The sequence below is a fragment of the Lepidochelys olivacea genome (genome assembly GCF_965140295.1).
Source record: "Lepidochelys olivacea isolate rLepOli2 genome assembly, chromosome: 8".
NCBI lineage: Eukaryota > Metazoa > Chordata > Testudines > Cheloniidae > Lepidochelys > Lepidochelys olivacea.
The window spans coordinates 95,313,322-95,330,813 of NC_140418.1; the positions used below are offsets into that span (position 1 = coordinate 95,313,322).

General features: G+C 37.9%; 1 protein-coding gene across 2 annotated transcripts in view; it reads left to right on the top strand.

Moving 5' to 3' along the window:
- Positions 1 to 17,492, top strand: part of USP24 (ubiquitin specific peptidase 24) — a 108,575-nt gene that overhangs the window by 32,495 nt on the left and 58,588 nt on the right. For both annotated transcript variants that reach the window (XM_084637586.1, XM_084637587.1), the window contains exons 9-23: positions 975 to 1,049; positions 2,401 to 2,559; positions 3,647 to 3,761; positions 4,336 to 4,439; positions 8,464 to 8,571; positions 9,059 to 9,154; positions 9,250 to 9,411; positions 11,281 to 11,388; positions 12,802 to 12,951; positions 13,627 to 13,758; positions 14,467 to 14,578; positions 14,841 to 14,917; positions 15,979 to 16,119; positions 16,283 to 16,336; positions 16,873 to 16,988. In XM_084637586.1, coding sequence (XP_084493712.1) covers positions 975 to 1,049; positions 2,401 to 2,559; positions 3,647 to 3,761; positions 4,336 to 4,439; positions 8,464 to 8,571; positions 9,059 to 9,154; positions 9,250 to 9,411; positions 11,281 to 11,388; positions 12,802 to 12,951; positions 13,627 to 13,758; positions 14,467 to 14,578; positions 14,841 to 14,917; positions 15,979 to 16,119; positions 16,283 to 16,336; positions 16,873 to 16,988 — 1,709 coding nt within the window. The remainder of the gene's footprint in view (positions 1 to 974; positions 1,050 to 2,400; positions 2,560 to 3,646; positions 3,762 to 4,335; positions 4,440 to 8,463; positions 8,572 to 9,058; positions 9,155 to 9,249; positions 9,412 to 11,280; positions 11,389 to 12,801; positions 12,952 to 13,626; positions 13,759 to 14,466; positions 14,579 to 14,840; positions 14,918 to 15,978; positions 16,120 to 16,282; positions 16,337 to 16,872; positions 16,989 to 17,492) is intronic.

The window sequence follows — 17,492 nt, forward strand, 5'->3', positions numbered from 1 at the left end:
ACCCCATGCAATATCTTTAGGGGCCATTGTATTAAATTTATGAGTGGCTTATGTGTGATTGTGTTCTTCTCTATGGGGGAGGGCTACCAGAGCTCCTCTAAAACCTAAAAACAGTGAGGGCGGTTAAAGTGAGTCACTGAGACTGAACAGTTAAAAGAAATGCCACACCCTGTGGTGATTTGCAAATGTACTGGTTCAAACTGAGTTTTCCAGAGACCACCAGCCAAAGAAAGGGCTTTTGGGGATAAAAAGACTGGATTTAAACTGATTCAGGACTTCTCCCGTTTCTTGGATCAGAAAGGCCCCAGCTCTTGTGAAAGAGTTGGAAAGACTTTGGCCTACTAGCGTCCTGTAAGATTTGTGGGTGACTCCTAGTATGTTGTTTAAATCTATTTATTGCTTTTATATGTTTTTTTTCTGTAATATTTTTACCTTGAGAATAAATGTGCTTGCACAGAAAGAGCTGTGTGGTAATTTCTAGATGCTGGCAATACACTATTCATAGCTTCAGAGAGAAAGCACCACAAGTACTGGTTGTAAGGCACACTGGCTTGCTGGGAATATTGCAGCTGGTTTTGTGGGGGGTGGGGGTGGTCACTCTGTTCAGAAGAGTGGCAGATAGGAAGCCACTAGGTGTCAGGTTAACTTCATTGTAGTATAGCAAGTGTTGTGTGTTGAAAAGATTAGGTCTCTTTACTAGATATTTTTATGGTACAACCTGCTGTTAATTCATCTGGGAAATTTTGACTTCTTCCTTTACATTACTTCATTCTCTGTTCATACCAGCAGGATGGTTTATGTATGCCATATTTGTGTTAGCTTATGTATTCAAAGTAAATGTGATCTTAAGTCGTTGTAGCCTTTGTAGAGAGAGAAGCTTTTGAATTTCATTTTACTGCAACCAGATCTTCCAAGTAACTTGACTTTTTGGAAAATAAAAAATGATTGTCCTTGTATTTTCTCAAATTCCTTAGCCCATGCTGGATCCAGTCATTCATAAAATGATTAAATATGTGCAGAATGTGGAAGAGAAGGACCTAAAAGACAAGGTAACATTCTGATTATATCAAATATACATGTAGAAACTACTGTAAATGTTAATGCTAAACCACCATAACTTGAGAACAAATTATACTAGTTTCTGTTTGGAAAGTATCACTTGAGCTAAATTTAGACTGAGAATGTTTGTAATAGGAAACTGTGCTAGTGGGTTGGCTGAACTTACCAGGATCCACTTTAAAATCTTACTCAGTGTTAGACCTTCCTGTCTAAAAAGACTTTTCCCTCATAGTTGTCCAACATGTTCCCCTAGGTCCAGTCATGCAAGGTGCTGAATACCCTCTATTCTTGTTGACTTTCAGGTGCCTAGTACCTTGTAGCATTAGGCCCTGTAGCCTACATTTTTAAAGGCATTTAGGCATTGCTCTGCTGAGTGTTGCAACACCTAACTGACTAAGGAGGCTAGGTCTCATTTTCAAAAGTGACTTAGGTGGAGCAGAGCCTAAATATCTTTTAAAATCCGAGGGCTACATGGCTACTTTGCTCTGCCTTGGCTGCAGTAGATATAAAATTGCATTTCTTTACAGATACAAATATTGTATTGTTTCCAAAAGAGTTTGCTAATCTTTATCAGAGGAGATCATTAGATTTCAACATCTTCTGACATATTTTTGTTCTACATTGTACTGAATTTGTCCACTATGTTTAATGAGTCTTTATAGTGTCTTTTTCATGAAGCTTATTTTAGGTTATAGCTGCACTGAAATTTTGTGGGTAAAACTTTTGTCAGTCAGGGACGTGAGAGAAACGTTCTCCTGATGGATGAAAGTTTTACTGATGCAAAGTCATGCTGGAGACAGCACTTTGTTGGAGGGAGACGCTCCCCCGCCAACAAAACTACCGCTCTTCATTGTGGGTGGTTTTATTTTGTCAGCAGGAGAGCTCTCTCCTGCTGACAAAAAAGAGCAGCTACACTGCGTACGTTACAGCAGCATGGCTGTCGCGGTACAGTAGTGCTGCTGTAAGGTGCACAGTGTAGACATAGTCATAATGATGTGTTGGAAATGTTACAGTCTGTGCACTTAAAAAATAATGATAGACATGAAATATGTATCTTACAAATTAGAACATTTTAGCACATTTAACTTTCAACAGAAGTTTCTTCATTACCCCTAAACTTTGTCTTCATAGTGATTCTTTCTAGTAGTCTGAGTAATACTTCTCCAGATGTTCACAGAAAGACAAAGTATTGCAGATTATAGATCAAGCAGCCTTCACCAGGTTACTGTTGTTACCCTTTGTGTCTATTATCCAAGTCTAAAACATGACAGAACTTATGCTTAAAATAAAATGTCTAAAAATCTGTACAGCCATTACTTTAAAAAAAAATGTTTTTAACAGAGGCTAGTTAGTATCCCTGAACTCCTGTCTGCTATAAAGCTACTGTGTATGCGCTTCCAACCTGACCTGGTAACTGTGGTGGATGATCTACGATTGGACATTCTGTTGCGCATGTTAAAATCTCCTCACTTCAGTGCAAAAATGAATTCCCTCAAAGAAGTAAGTCTGAATTTTTGTTTGAGTATGACACGCTATTCTTGCTATACCAAAAGTGGTGTCTGAAAGGCAAAGGGGCAGGGTGGTTTTATGCAAATCATGTGGCCTTAGGGAAGTCTTAATTCCAAGCAAAGAACAAAGGAAGTCAGTCTAACAAGAATTATTTTTGCAAGTTAGCAATGGATGCAAGGGTTTTGGTTTCCTTGGAAAGAGTCCAAGTCATATCAGCCTTCTCTAAGGACTATTGTTTCAGCTGTATTTGTGAGCAGTAGTCTCTGCCATGCCTGGGCCATTCATGGGTATTCCACAGTAAGATAAATCTTAGATGTATCCCAAAGGCTGTGCTGAGCTAGCAAACATTTTATTCCTCATGTAACTGCATAAAAAAACAAAACTCTAAATTCAGCCTCTCCAGATGTCACTTACAGTATGCAGGTATAGTCAGACCAGCTTTGGAAATAAGAACTGAATATCTTAGTACTCCAAGAAATTGCTTTTTTAAAAGCCCACCAAATTAAATGTATTTGAAGGCTTTCTTGGTTCAGTTCTTGTTTCTAGGATATATTAAACCTTTCTCAATTGTCATTTGAAATCAGTAACTCCAATGTGTTTATCATTAATCTTGGGTCCTTGGTCATAAGTGTATCGCATTCCTCGTGAAATCACATAAATGCAGCATTTTGGGTTTCTTCCAGAACTTGTACTTTGGTCACCTTTATCACTAGGCTGAGCTGAAGTGTAATGGTTCCCTACCATGGAGACAGGGAACTAATTTGAGAGCCACAAAAAGAAACCTGTTCTGCAATAATAAAATTTTAGTAAATCTAAAGAAGTTTGCAGTACAGAAGGGCCCTCCTGTCTGTGACAGAATGGGATTAGGAAATTGATGTAATAATGATACCCAGCAGGCTTTTCTCTTTTTAATAACTGGCCTTTGGCAGTGCATTGTTATATTCTCCTGATGCTTGTACTACTTTGGGCTTTGCAGGAGAGTGTGCCTTTTGAATGGACTCGTGTGTGTGTGTGTGTGTGTGTAAGAAAGAGAGACATATATAATACAGCAACAGTTTTAACATTCTGTGATTTATAGGTAACCAAATTAATAGAAGACAGCACTGTATCAAAATCTGTAAAAAATGCAATAGACACAGACCGATTATTAAACTGGCTAGTTGAAAACTCTGTTCTATCAATTGCACTAGAAGGTAAGCTTTTTTACAAATTGTTTTACACTATGAACTTTGGATGAATGTCATAGGCTTCAAGGGACTGTCAGCTGGACTTTTTAAAAATTGTTTTCTAATAGAGTACCCTTTATAAAAAGAAGTGCTTGGATTTTTCTACAGTGTTTTGATTATTTAGAAGGGTTCTGAGAATACCACCACCAACCATGCTGAAGCACACTTCTTTCCTTTTTGTCTGCTGATGCCTCCTTCAGTTGCACTTTCAGCTTTGCTGGTCTTATAGGTTACCACTTGCTGAGTCTAGGGGAGAGTGTGAGGTTTTTCAAAACTGACTAGATGCGATATGCTGTCAATTACACAGAAAAGCTGAAAAAATAGAGAAATTATGGGTATTTCTTGGATTTTTTTTTTCTTTTAGTAATCTTAAGAATTGTAATAATAGCAGGCACAGAATTTTCAGATGGAAATGACTTTTTTCAAATTGGTACTCTTCCTTTGAAATAAAGTACCAAGTTTCTTGCTATAACTTGTATTAAATTATTCATTTTTTATATTATTCACAATTTCTAATTTAGCTGTCTGTCTGTTCGGTTAGGTAATATAGACCAAGCACAGTACTGTGACCGCATAAAGGGAATTATTGAACTGTTGGGCAGTAAACTGTCTTTGGATGAGCTCACTAAAATTTGGAGAATACAGGTAAGCTTAAGGATTGTTCTATTTTATGTATCATTTAAAAAAAACACTTAGGCCAACATTTTCAAACTTAAGTGCCTAAATTTAGGCACATAACTTTGAAAATAGTGAAAATCTAGCTGTCCATTTATGTGCTGGATCACATCACTTTGTTCATTCCCTATGGAATTGTGGTGTACATTATTAATGGACTTAAATATCAGTGTAGACTCCTTACATTCAGTTTTCAGCCATGGTCGTTAGCATTTCACTTACCTCATGAGCACCATGGCCCTGGCCACAAAAGTGCTTCTGGGAAAGAACGCCTTAACATGTACACGTTTACCAGTCACTTACTATTGTAACTACTGCCTTCAGCTAAATAAGTTTAGATTCCTGTTTATTTTGTACCTGTGTTAATCTTTATTTCCTAATAAACATCTCTCCCTTCAAGGTTGCACTCCTTGTTCTAGCCCAGTGTTTCTCAACCAGTGGGCCATGACTTTGTGGGGGTGTCACAAAAGGCAGTTGAGGGGATCGTGAGGTATTTGAAAATGTTATTACAATCTAAACCAAATAAAACCTCTCCCCCTTTTCCCACGCACCCTTACCACTTAGTCAAGTATTCTGTTAACCTCTCAAAACACATTCACATAAATTAAATAGGCTTCTCATTGATACCCTTTTTTACGCTTTTATAGCGAATGTAAGAGGGTTACAAAAAACTTCGATTTTAAAATAAAGGGTGAAGCATTATATTAGCCTATGACCATACTTTAGCATTTTAATTTTCTTGGATGAAGGTATGAATCTGAATCCAACTCTCTATCTGCTTTTAAATAGAGGAAGCTCAAATTCTGTTAATTGTCTCTTAATGATTTCTGCTCTATTACATATTTACTATTGACAACAATCTGTTGGTCTTCTTACACTAACATTAATCAATGTGTAGAAAATGATTCTCAAATTCTTAATGCAAACTGCTGTTTGAAAGCTCTCTCCTCAATCAAAACTGCTTGGTCTGAAAGTTAACATGCTAGTGCCAAGTTGTAGTCAACACAGAAACAGTTTAGCCTTTTATATTTTGTACTAAATAGTTTAAGCTTTTTGGACACTTTGTATAAATTCCCAGTAGGATTGGGGATAATAGCAAGTCTCTCTTGCTCAGTGAAGCTGTGACATTGACATGACTCATCTTGCACTTCTGAGCTCAGCTGTAATACTTTGTCTTCCTGCTGGCCTGTTTGTGACATGGCTTTTGTATTAAGGGCTTTGTATCACTTCCCTCTGAAGAGTCTAAATGTGATGGGGGGGGGGGGTGAATAGAGTGCCCTGAGCGTAAAACGGTGTAATGTTGGTGGAAGACTTCAATTTTAACTAGACTTTGGGTTCTGTTCAAAATTCCCAGTGTGTAATGTAAAGAAGTTGTTGATAGCTTGGCTGGTCAATGCACTATCGCGTATTCAGATTATCATTCTGTTATCGGCCTGTTTTCACATCCTGTACAGGATGGTATTCATGTGAAGTTTCCTAGGTTCTTTTAATGATCTGGTAGCTGCTGACACAGCGCGTCACCTCAGAGGAGGACAAGTCAGTGCAGCATTTTAAAGATGCTGCACAAATGAAGCCGTTGATTTTTTTTTTTCCTTCCGTTTCCTTCGAGACTGAGTGTGTCCTCTCTGCCTGAAGAGTAACATTTCTGTACGCTGCTGAACTTGAAGGCTCTTGGAGCTTTCATAGAAGGCACTCAACTGTTTGCATTTTGTTTTTAATAGGAACATTTCAACTGGGCTTCCCCCACTTCTTGCTACGGATTGATTAATCTGGTGTGTAGTGGTGCATTCAGTGTTGATGGGTTTTTTACTTTGTAAAATCATAATGCAAAGATTTTTTTTTTTTTTTATTCAGTATAACTGTTTGGCTGCAGCCAAACAGGACACTTTAGCTGAATGATTATCATGTCATTGTCCAGATCTCAGGAAGAGCTGTGTGAATCTCAAAAGCTTGTCCCTTCCAACAGCGGTATTACCTCACCTGCCTTGTCTCTCATTCAACTTGGTATTTTAATTCCCTCAGTTATAAACCCTACCTTCTGAATGCAGGAACTGTATTGAATGCTACAACTTCCTCATGCTTCCTTCTGGGATCTACTGATATTTCGGCCCAAATCTTCTCTTTCCTATTTTTATTTCTGATTTTATTTTATTTTTAGGAAGATGCATAGCTTAATGGTTAGAACACTACAGACTAGCAGGAGTTTTGGTTTCTGTACCTAGCTCTGCTACTGATTTGCTCTGATCTTGGACAAGTTACCTGTATCTGTGTTTGTTTCCCAGTGTGTGAAATCTTGCCCTGGGGTGTGTACATTGTAAATGGAGTGAGTGGTATGTGCCAAGAAGCAAGTGTGTGAGTGGTGCATTTTAGCCATGGGCCTCATTTGGAGTCATTCTTGTGTTTTTTATTACTTCATGGTCACTTGTGAGGATAACTAGGGTGTGTAGGACACCTGGAAGAAGCATGATGTTGAGGAAAGGATGGAAGCATAGCAAACCTAGTTTTGGGTTTAGAGAGATGCATAAAAGAAGATGCCCAGAAAAGAGAGAATACAGGGTGATGAAATATGTTCTGGGAGACATCAAAAAGATTTGATTGCCCCCCACAGCTGGTGTAGAGTGAAGGTTTAGGCTCCACTTTCTGATGCAGCATCAAACCAGGATGACACCATGCAGTTTAGGTTCATCAGCGTTAATGTTTTTGGAGCTGGGATTCCCAAGCCAAATTTTAAATTAACAGCACTTCTGTTCTCATAATGGTAGAAACCTACAGGTCACTGAGTTCAGTTTTCATTTTTCCCCCATCTGGTGAAAGCCTCCCATGCTCATTCTGTGTTCCCAGGTAATGCAATGAAAAGTTCCAGCACAGGAGTCGCGCATACTGCCACCATTGCAGTCAGTGGAAGTGCTTCAGCTGCAGCTCCCCCACTGTAAATGGGACTCAGCAGTTGACAAGATATTTTCTCTGAGAACCCTTGATTCTGGATTTTACTTCTTCCACTACCGTATCCCACAGAGCCTGGGATCTAGTAACTTTCTGGTCACTGTGCAAAGCCTACTTCATCTGTCAAGCACTCACTGGGTTGTATAGATTGATGATTGGGGTGGGAGAAGTGTTTATGGAAAGCTACTTATTAATATTGCTGGTGAGTGTTTGAAGGCTATGTGAGATTCAAGGATTGTGATAATTTTCCTCATGAGGGAATCCCAGTGGTTTCAGTGGGGCTTTCTAGAGGTGCAGGAATTGGGGCCTTAATGTTCATAAACAGAAAAAACATTTCTATATATGTACGTAACTTCCATGAATAGTTTTGGAAAATGTATGTATGGAGAGGAGAGATCTGCAATTGTCGTGTGCAGTGGTGCAAGACAATTGCAGATAGCATCAATACCTTCCTGTTTAAATGTTAAAGTATTTCCATATGTAATTTTAGACTGAACATCTTGACAAGCAATAAACTGACAGCTGTACATTCAGCAGATTGATGGATATTGTGGTTCCTCGTTCTACTTCTATGGGTTCCACCATCCTACCTTAAATGATGCGATCAAAATTCTGTAATGGTGGCCACTAGGATGTGGAAATCCTGCAAACACCTGTGTTGGCATATCTTTTCCTAGTTCTTAAAATGGTTAAACACTGAAATAGAAAATACTTCTGAAAGAGTGAGCAGTTAATTTAAAGTCAGTTACTCCTGCCCTACAATATCTGCCTAGAATATTTACAATTAACATAGCATTTCTCACAAATATCAACTGTTTCTTTTTGGACAGTATTTCAACCACCTTTGGGGGTTTGGTAGATTGAGAGTACTGTCCTGTCTTGTTCTAGAATGATTCTCTAAATGATTCTCTATTTCCATGAGATGCGGCGATACTCATTTTTTCCATGGTTGCTCAGACATCTGAAGGATTTTACATGAAATGTGTACAGTCTTGACTTTCTCCTCCTTGCAAAGAACTAGTTGTCTCTCATTTCCTCCCCTCTTATTTAGTCAGGACAATCATCCACTGTGATTGAAAACATACACACTATTATTGCTGCAGCTGCTGTGAAATTCAGCTCCGATCAGCTTAATCATCTATTTGTTCTTATTCAGAAGGTAAATCTTTATCTGAATTTAAATTCCTCACTAAACCAGGAATGTTGATATGTTTGAGCATCTAGTCTACAAATAACATTTCTAAATAAAAATTTCTTTTGAAACCTATAATATGACTTTGTGAAGATTAAAATATTTATTTTAAATAACTCAGCTCCCATTGTGCTGTCGATTTAATCTTTTAACTCCGGTTTCAACCATGTTATGCGTTCTTACTGCTAAAGTATGTTCAGAAGAAGATTTCATTATTGCCTCTAGCCACTCATGATAAATTTTTGGAACAGTGTTTGGTGAATTAGATCTCCTATTAATGAAACTGAGTTCACATCTAATCAAGCTGGCAGTGGCACATGTTGAAACTGTGCCCCTTTATTAATTGGTGATATCACAGTAAAATAGGTCATAGGTGGAATCAATTAATTTGAAACTTTGCATTTTTATTGCGTATTTGCTGCTGTAATAGAAATTCTATTTCTTTGTCTTGTAGAGCTGGGAGACTGAGAGTGACAGAGTGCGACAAAAACTGTTGAGCCTGATAGGACGCATTGGTCGGGAAGCTCGCATTGAGACAACCACTGGAAAGGCATGAAAAATAAAATCTGCCATTGTTAGGATAAAGAATAGAATTACATCTTTTGTAATTACTAGTGTCCCTGACCATTCATGCTGTTCTTGAAGGTCCTAGAGGTGCTTTGGGAACTGGCTCATCTTCCAACGTTACCCTGTGGACTAATTCAGCAGGCCTTGGAGGAACATCTGACAATTCTTAGTGATGCTTATGCAGTGAAGGAAGCAATCAAAAGGAGCTACATCATCAAATGCATAGAAGACATTAAGAGGGTTCGTTTCTCTGTAGAATTACTTTTTTTTCCAAAATGGCACATTCTCTAAAGAGTGGCTTGGGCAATATCGACACTTCTTTCAAATGACATGGAATTGGACACTTGTCGCATCTGTAAGCTTGTACCTCGGGGGACTCTGAGAGGGGGAGATTTTACGTGAGCCAACTTGTTTACCGTGAGACTCATAGTAAGTCTCTTGCCTTTGTTTTAAACAAATTTGCAGCCCCAGGAGTGATTAGTTTGGGGGGAAATTTGAGTGGACTCAGGGTTAGAATTTTCAGATGGAAATACTGTTAAGATATGTCAGTGTTGAAACTGTGTCCCCTTAATATAAAATATTTCAGATTTTTCTTTGAAAGAGTAAATAATGTTTTCTGGTTTGTCTGCTAGACAAGTCTCAAAATACAGATTAGTTTTTAAAAGCCAGTAATATTCTTTGTTTAAAGAAACAGGCATGAAAAATGTCTTCTGGTATAAGAACCCATTTTGCAGCAGAATTTGCCAAGATGTCTCCTGGGCAGCAGCAGCATGCTGTTGCAGGGAGAGGGTTTTGACCATGTGAAATTCATGGCGCATAGCTTAAAGGATTTCCCATTCTATTTACAGATCTGCCCATGTAATAAATGATCTTTCTGTAGGCCTGCAAGAATGCACGTGTCCTTTTTCCATAGTCCAAAATGAGCCATTATGAAGGAGATGGCTTGTTGTTACTTCGGTTTCCCCCTCTCATGCTAACCTAAACTTAGACTAGCCTTTCTATCTTTCCAACACCATCCAAGAGGTGGGTTTTTTTGGTGGTGGTTTGGCAGAACAGATATTCCTTCGGTGCCAAGGTACCTTGCATTCTTGCTTTTCTCTAAAAATCAGAAGTGTAGATCTCAAGCTGTCTGCCCTAGGGGAAATGTTTGTTGAAATCCAGAGTATTCTGTATCTGGTGTTCACTTCTCTTTCCTGTTCTTGCTAGAAACTCCTCAAATATATCCTGAGGCATCCTTCTGTAACAAGTTTTTTTTTCTTACTGCTCCCTGCTACAGTATCTCCATCTAGAGCTTTGATAGTATGTAGTTTTAAGCCAGTTTTACAAATGCAACATTTACCTATCTATCCCCACCCCAAACACATACACAAGGAGAAATTAAAACAACATTTGAGAGAATATTGGCAGCACTGCCAAAGGTATGGAGAAGTCTTCAGTGTAGCTTTCTTTCTGCCATGAACAGGCTACTGAGAACGTAACATTGATTGTTAGCATCTAACCTAGAACCAAGATGCTACTTTCCCAAACCGAATTTGGTGTGCCAGCTTCTAATGTCAAACTTTATGGAAAATAAAGCCCCCTAAGGGTTCAGTCCTGCAAAGTGCTGAATGCTTCCACCTCGCAGGATCAAATCTTAAGTTCTGTTACAAAACTGAGTTTAAATATCTTATCAGAGGGCTCCTTGTGACCCTAAAATGTCTCATTGAGAACCACTGATTTTCCCCCTTCCAGCCTCTGAATGCCATGGTAGTATTATAATAGTTAAGTTCTGTTTTTCCTGTCTCTTCTCACCACCTCCACAACCTAGTCTTTCATTGAGTAGCTGTATTTGTTTAGAGGGCAAATGTAACCCTTGGCTTGCCTCTCCATCTTACCGGCTGTCAGCTAGCCATCTCCTTCCTCAGCTATCTGGTGTAATTGTGAAAGCTGAAACTGTCAGTGGAGATGAACCAAGGAATAGCGACTGCAGGTTTATGAAAGAAAACTATTATCCTGAAGCTGGGGCATGGATGATAATAAATAGGTTTCTAGGAATCTCTTACAAGAAACAATTCTAGTATTATTCAGCATGTACATATGTGTAATTATTTTAACTTCTTTTGTTACTAGTCATCCCAACATCATAATCCCCAATTTGTTTGGGTGGTACCAGCTTTACGTCAGCTCCATGAAATCACACGTTCGTTTATTAAACAAACATACCAAAAGCAAGATAAGGTAAGGCACTTGCTAAAGTATTTTTGAAAGCACAGTTACATCCATCAAACTTCTTCTATAACAAAGTTAAGTTAAAAATATGGTATGTATTTATGGCACTCTTTGAATTGAGGCATTTAATGTTGTGGTAGTGTCTTGACAGTATAATTTTACAATGGTAATTCCTTAATACTCTGTGCTGTCCATTATATTCAGATAAGCTTATTTCTTTTGATATGTCTGAATTATCTCACAGTATCTTTGCCATTACTAACTACAAGTGAACCTGATTGACAAATTTAAGGGAACAGGTTGTTTTTTATTGACTTTTGACTGAAGTAATAAAATCATAGAATACCAGGGTTGGAAGGGGACCTCAGGAGGTCATCTAGTCCAACCCCCTGCTCAAAGCAGGACCAATCCCCAATTAAATCATCCCAGCCAGGGCTTTGTCAAGCCTGACCTTAAAAACTTCTAAGGAAGGAGATTCTACCACCTCCCTAGGTAACGCATTCCAGTGTTTCACCACCCCCCTAGTGAAAAAGTTTTTTCTAATATCCAACCTAAACCTCCCCCACTGCAACTTGAGACCATTACTCCTTGTCCTGTCTTTTTCTACCACTGAGAATAGTCTAGAACCATCCTCTCTGGAACCACCTCTCAGGTAGTTGAAAGCAGCTATCAAATCCCCCCTCATTCTTCTCTTCTGCAGACTAAACAATCCCAGTTCCCTCAGCCTCTCCTCATAAGTCATGTGTTCCAGACCCCTAATCATTTTTGTTGCCCTTCCCTGGACTCTCTCCAATTTATCCACATCCTTCTTGTAGTGTGGGGCCCAAAACTGGACACAGTACTCCAGATGAGGCCTCACCAATGTCGAATAGAGGGGAACGATCACGTCCCTCGATCTGCTGGCTATGCCCCTACTTATACATCCCAAAATGCCATTGGCCTTCTTGGCAACAAGGGCACACTGCTGACTCATATCCAGCTTCTCGTCCACTGTCACCCCTAGGTCCTTTTCCGCAGAACTGCTGCCTAGCCATTCGGTCCCTAGTCTGTAGCTGTCCATTGGGTTCTTCCGTCATAATCAGTTATGACCTTTAGGAAAATAGAAATAAATGGCTCCAATCTACTACCAAATTGTGCTTTGCATTATGCCAGCTTTGAGTGGAAGTGTTTGGCTTTGCATGTAGTGCTGTGCAGTGCTACATAGCCAGATGCTGAAAGCAGTTGTCTTGTAGGATGGTTTGTAAATGGATGGGGAAGGATGAAGGTGAACCTTCAAGGCTCCTTTGTGACAGTTTTGATAGTGCTGAAAAAACCCCACAGTTCTCTCAGATTTTTTTTTAATTCCCATAAAAATGCAAAACCTCTAAGTGTCTGTTGTGATGCTGCATTTCTTACACTGTCTTCCTCAATGTTTCTGCCAAGAGCATTATTCAAGACTTGAAGAAAAATTTTGAAATAGTGAAACTGGTGACTGGAAGCCTAATAGCATGTCATCGATTGGCTGCATCTGTAGCAGGTCCTGGTGGACTAGTTGGAGCAACATTAGTCGATGGCCGATACACTTACCGGGAGGTACTGAACACTGCTTTGTAATGTTAGTTACTAGAAATTGTCAGATGAACAATGCTATAAATCACCCCAAAAAAGCCATGGTCAGCTGAAACACAGAAGGCTAGACAATGTACAATATTGGACACTTAATGTACACTGTATCTGTATGTGCTGCATTTCCTCCCTCCAAAAATTGTACTCTGTTTTGTAATTTGGAATAGAAATATACTGAGCTTTATTACTTACCCAATAAATTAAATGGTGGGTTAGCCTCTATATATTAAAACCTGTGGCATATTTAAATGGCTGAATTTGGTGCTGACTACTTAAAACCAAAAAATATTTTCCAATTAGTAGATGGATTCATATATCCACAGAGCACTTGCAGCACAGTATTATTGCACCTTCGATCTCCTTTTTTATGCCAGGTGGCAGCTCAGGCTAGTTACTGTTATGGGGATTGGGAGCAACCTGAGTGTTTTCTGAAGGGGCGCCTGAAATGAGGTCTTTTGTTTAAAATAGTGAAAATTAGAAATCATAATTGCAGGCCCTGCTTTGTCCACATGGAGCTTGTTACAGGATCAGTCAGTTTTTGGTTCTTAACACTTCGCAACATGTACAAAAAATAACATAACGTATTTCTAAGTTTAAGTTCTCTTTTGAAAAGATGACAATTTTTTGTTATTCCCTTTTCAGTACTTAGAGGCGCATTTAAAATTTCTGGCATTTTTTCTGCAAGAAGCCACCCTCTATTTGGGTTGGAATCGGGCCAGGGAAATCTGGGAATGTCTTGTGACGGGTCAAGATGTTTGTGAGTTAGATCGAGAGGTAAGAAGCCCAAGAGATCAACATTTGGGGGTGGGAATGGAATTTAATAGCTCATGACTGGAATGCATGTATAGAAAATAAATTGTTTATAATGTTTCTCACATTCAGTGTTTTCAAATGCCTTACAAAGCACTAATGCATTAGATCCTGTTAGTGCAAGGACAAATGGAGCAGCTGTTATGTGTTTAACGATAAATGGCATACTGCCGTGAACATTAAGACCTATTTAGTTGAAAGGGAATGTTGATCAGGAGTCTAGATGAGGGTTATCCACTCTTTGAGCTGTAACTTCCATCTGAACAGCCAGAGATGTCATAAATGAGCCTTCACTTAATGTTTTATGCAGTAGACAGCACTAGTAATGCCTGGTACCCTAATGCGGCACTGCAGGCTTGTGTAATATGTAAGAACCTGAGTCCTGGTGTGGAATCTGAACCTTCTGCTCTAGAAGAAAGACTACTACTATCTGAATTATTCTGGTAAATAGTAATGTTGTGTGCAATAGCAGTACCCTTCAGGTGGGAACAGACTGCTGAATGTTTTAACTATCTTGCCTTTTCATGACAGGTCCTTTATCTAAGCTTTTTTTAGTGCACTCATCACTATAGTGTCTGAAGTAATTTGAAAAAGCAATGCTGATGTACTTAAAAAAATCTTTTGATCTTCAAAATATGGACCATATATTTAAACACCTATACTTATTCACAGATGTGCTTTGAGTGGTTTACAAAAGGACAACATGATCTGGAGAGTGACATACAGCAGCAGCTCTTCAAAGAGAAAATTCTCAAACTGGAGTCGTATGAAATTACTATGAATGGTATGAAAATGTTTTTGGTCACCAGGTCATAGGAGTAAATATATACCAGAGTACTAGATAGTAGCTTTCTAATAAAACATTAAACTTAGTTTTTTAGACCTGTGAAGAGCTTTAAAAACTAACACTAAGAGGTCTTTTTTTAATGAGTCTAAATTTTTAATTGCTATTAAGAGTATCCTTTATTATTTGTGTATTTAATGTCCTGTTTTAATAAAAACAGGAATTTATTCTAAATAAAATCTTTCGTGATTTTTACATACAGGTTTTAGTTTATTTAAGACATTCTTTGAGAATGTGAACCTATGTGATCATCGACTAAAACGACAAGGAACTCAGTTGGTAAGTGTGTTGCCTTTTCATTCCTATGAACAGTACATGAGATCTGCGGAACAGGTCCTTTTTAGTACAGTATGTGAGACCTGGGGAACAGGTAGGTCCTTAATTTAAAAAAAACAAAAAAAACAGCCATTTTATATGGTCATATTTGTACTAAAATACCTCAGGTCCTTTTAGTATTTTCATTACAAATTCTTGCTTTTTACCTTGGGAAATTAACGGTGGGATTTTTGTAAAATGCCCAAGCCACCGAATGTTGAAAGTCAATGTAAAAGATTTCAGGTTGGAACGCAATAATGTCATGAAATTTGAAAGACCAGTCCCAGTTTTCCTTTGCATTGTTAATGAGCAAATGACGTTCTAGCGTGTGTAACTTGTTTTGCTGACCCCTAAAGAAAAAACCTATTGTATGTTTAGTTATTTATATATCTTTTTACAAGAGAGATGTTTAGTAAATTTAAATCTTAATTACATTGTAATGATTTTTAACTTTGATATGATCCTGCACTGCTATTTAAAATAAAATATGACAAAAAATACACTGCAGTATACATCTGGATCTGCTCATTGTCAGGAATGTTAATTTACTTCAGACTTATCTATGGTGCTCATAGACCTGTTGTGAAGTTTTGCAAGATTAAGTACATGACCAGTATATGCCACTTGATGAGCATTTTAGCATATGATTTGTTGCTCTTTTGACTTACCTGTGTGAAATAAATGTTTTGTATGATCGTTGAACTCCTAAAATGTTCTTTGAATTCTTCATTATTCCATTGCTTGGTTGAACGTTTACCTCAGAAGTCATCATTTGTCTACATGTAGACAAAGTGGGTTAGACTTAAAATTTCCACTGATTATGTAGGTTTGAAATTATATAAATTTAGTTCATATTGTATAAATATTTTCATAGAGTTGAAACACTGAAAAATACAGCTTCTAAGACTTCAGGCAAAAGTTACTTTTCCAGCACATCTAAAACAAGCGTGATTTTATGATTATACATACTTATAACATGTAACAAAGTCAAATTGTATTTTACTAACGTATTTTCTTTTAAACAGAATGTAGAAAAACTGGAGTTAATAGGGATGGATTTTATTTGGAAAATAGCAATGGAATCACCTGATGAAGAAATTGCTAATGAGGCCATTCAGTTGATCATAAATTACAGCTATATTAATCTAAATCCTAGATTGAAAAAGGTAAGCGTAGTCTGTTACCAAGAAAGGTATTTGACCCACATGCAGAGGTTTAATTCTCTGGAAGTTGTGATATATATTGCAATTAATTAAATTTGTTGTTGACCATTTTATTCTTATGAAATTATTTTTAAAGTGCTAATGTACCTGTCCTTCATACCTTCAGGATTCAGTGTCGCTACACAAGAAATTCATTGCTGATTGTTACACAAGATTAGAGGTAAGTGGCAGACTTAAATTTGTTCATGTTCCTAAAGCCCTTTCTGTCTTCAGTATTATTTTACTTGCAGAATGGAAGCAGTGTTTTGCAGTGTGTTTACAAAAAACTTGCTTTTCAAGAACTAGAGAATACAATCCTATGCGCTCTCTCAAAATATTGCTAATCTTAAATTGAAGGTTTATAGAGGAGAATTCACAAGCTTCTGCATTTTAGCTGAAGATGTTCGAACTTCAAATCACAGTGCAAACTGTACTTTATGTGAAGACTAGAATATTGAATTGTAGCAAAGATGCATGTTTAAATTCTTTTGAACTTGAAAATCAACTTTATTGAGGGCTTAAGGAAGATTTTTCTCCTCTGACACACTATTTCTGCAATGTAATTTATGTAGAAAAGCCACAGAATGTACTTAAACTTTGTAACCTTTCCTATTGCCTAACTAGGAAGATCTTTAATAGTTTTCATATAACTTCATCACTCCAGAATAAATAATACAATATAAATGCTGTTTTTCATTGGTGCATCTTAAATTCTAGGCAGCCAGTTCAGCACTTGGTGGTCCGACATTAACACATGCTGTTACAAGAGCTACAAAAATGCTTACAGCAACTGCTATGCCTACCGTAGCAACATCAGTACAGTCTCCCTACAGGTAAGTCTGTGTTTGAGGATAAAATCAATATTTTTTTTGTAGGAATACAAGGTAATTGTAGGCCAGTAACACATTCTGGTGACAGTTCCTCTGCATGCTAGATATGACCAGCTGGGCTTCCATAGTTTAAATACTGATGATCTGCTGCGTTGCATTTCTGGTAAATCATTGGCGCACAGAGTCATCGATGAAATATTCAGCTTCTCCTCTTTATAGCCTTTTACATCTCCTTATACAAAACAGGTTGCTCAGTTGTAGTGCTTCCTTTCCCTACTGAGCATATGAAAACAAGGAGCTGAGAACATTGAAGGACATCAGTAGGGAGAGAACATAGAAGGGAGGGGAATATTTTTGTACAGACTTAACTGATTAGAATCTAGTAATTACCAAAATGTAAGTTTTGAGTCATAAGGTTGTCCATCTCAAAGGATCACCACCATCAGCATTCTCGTGGACAAAAATCTCTTAGGTTTTAGAATGCCAAAACTGTGTGTTTGTAGAGAA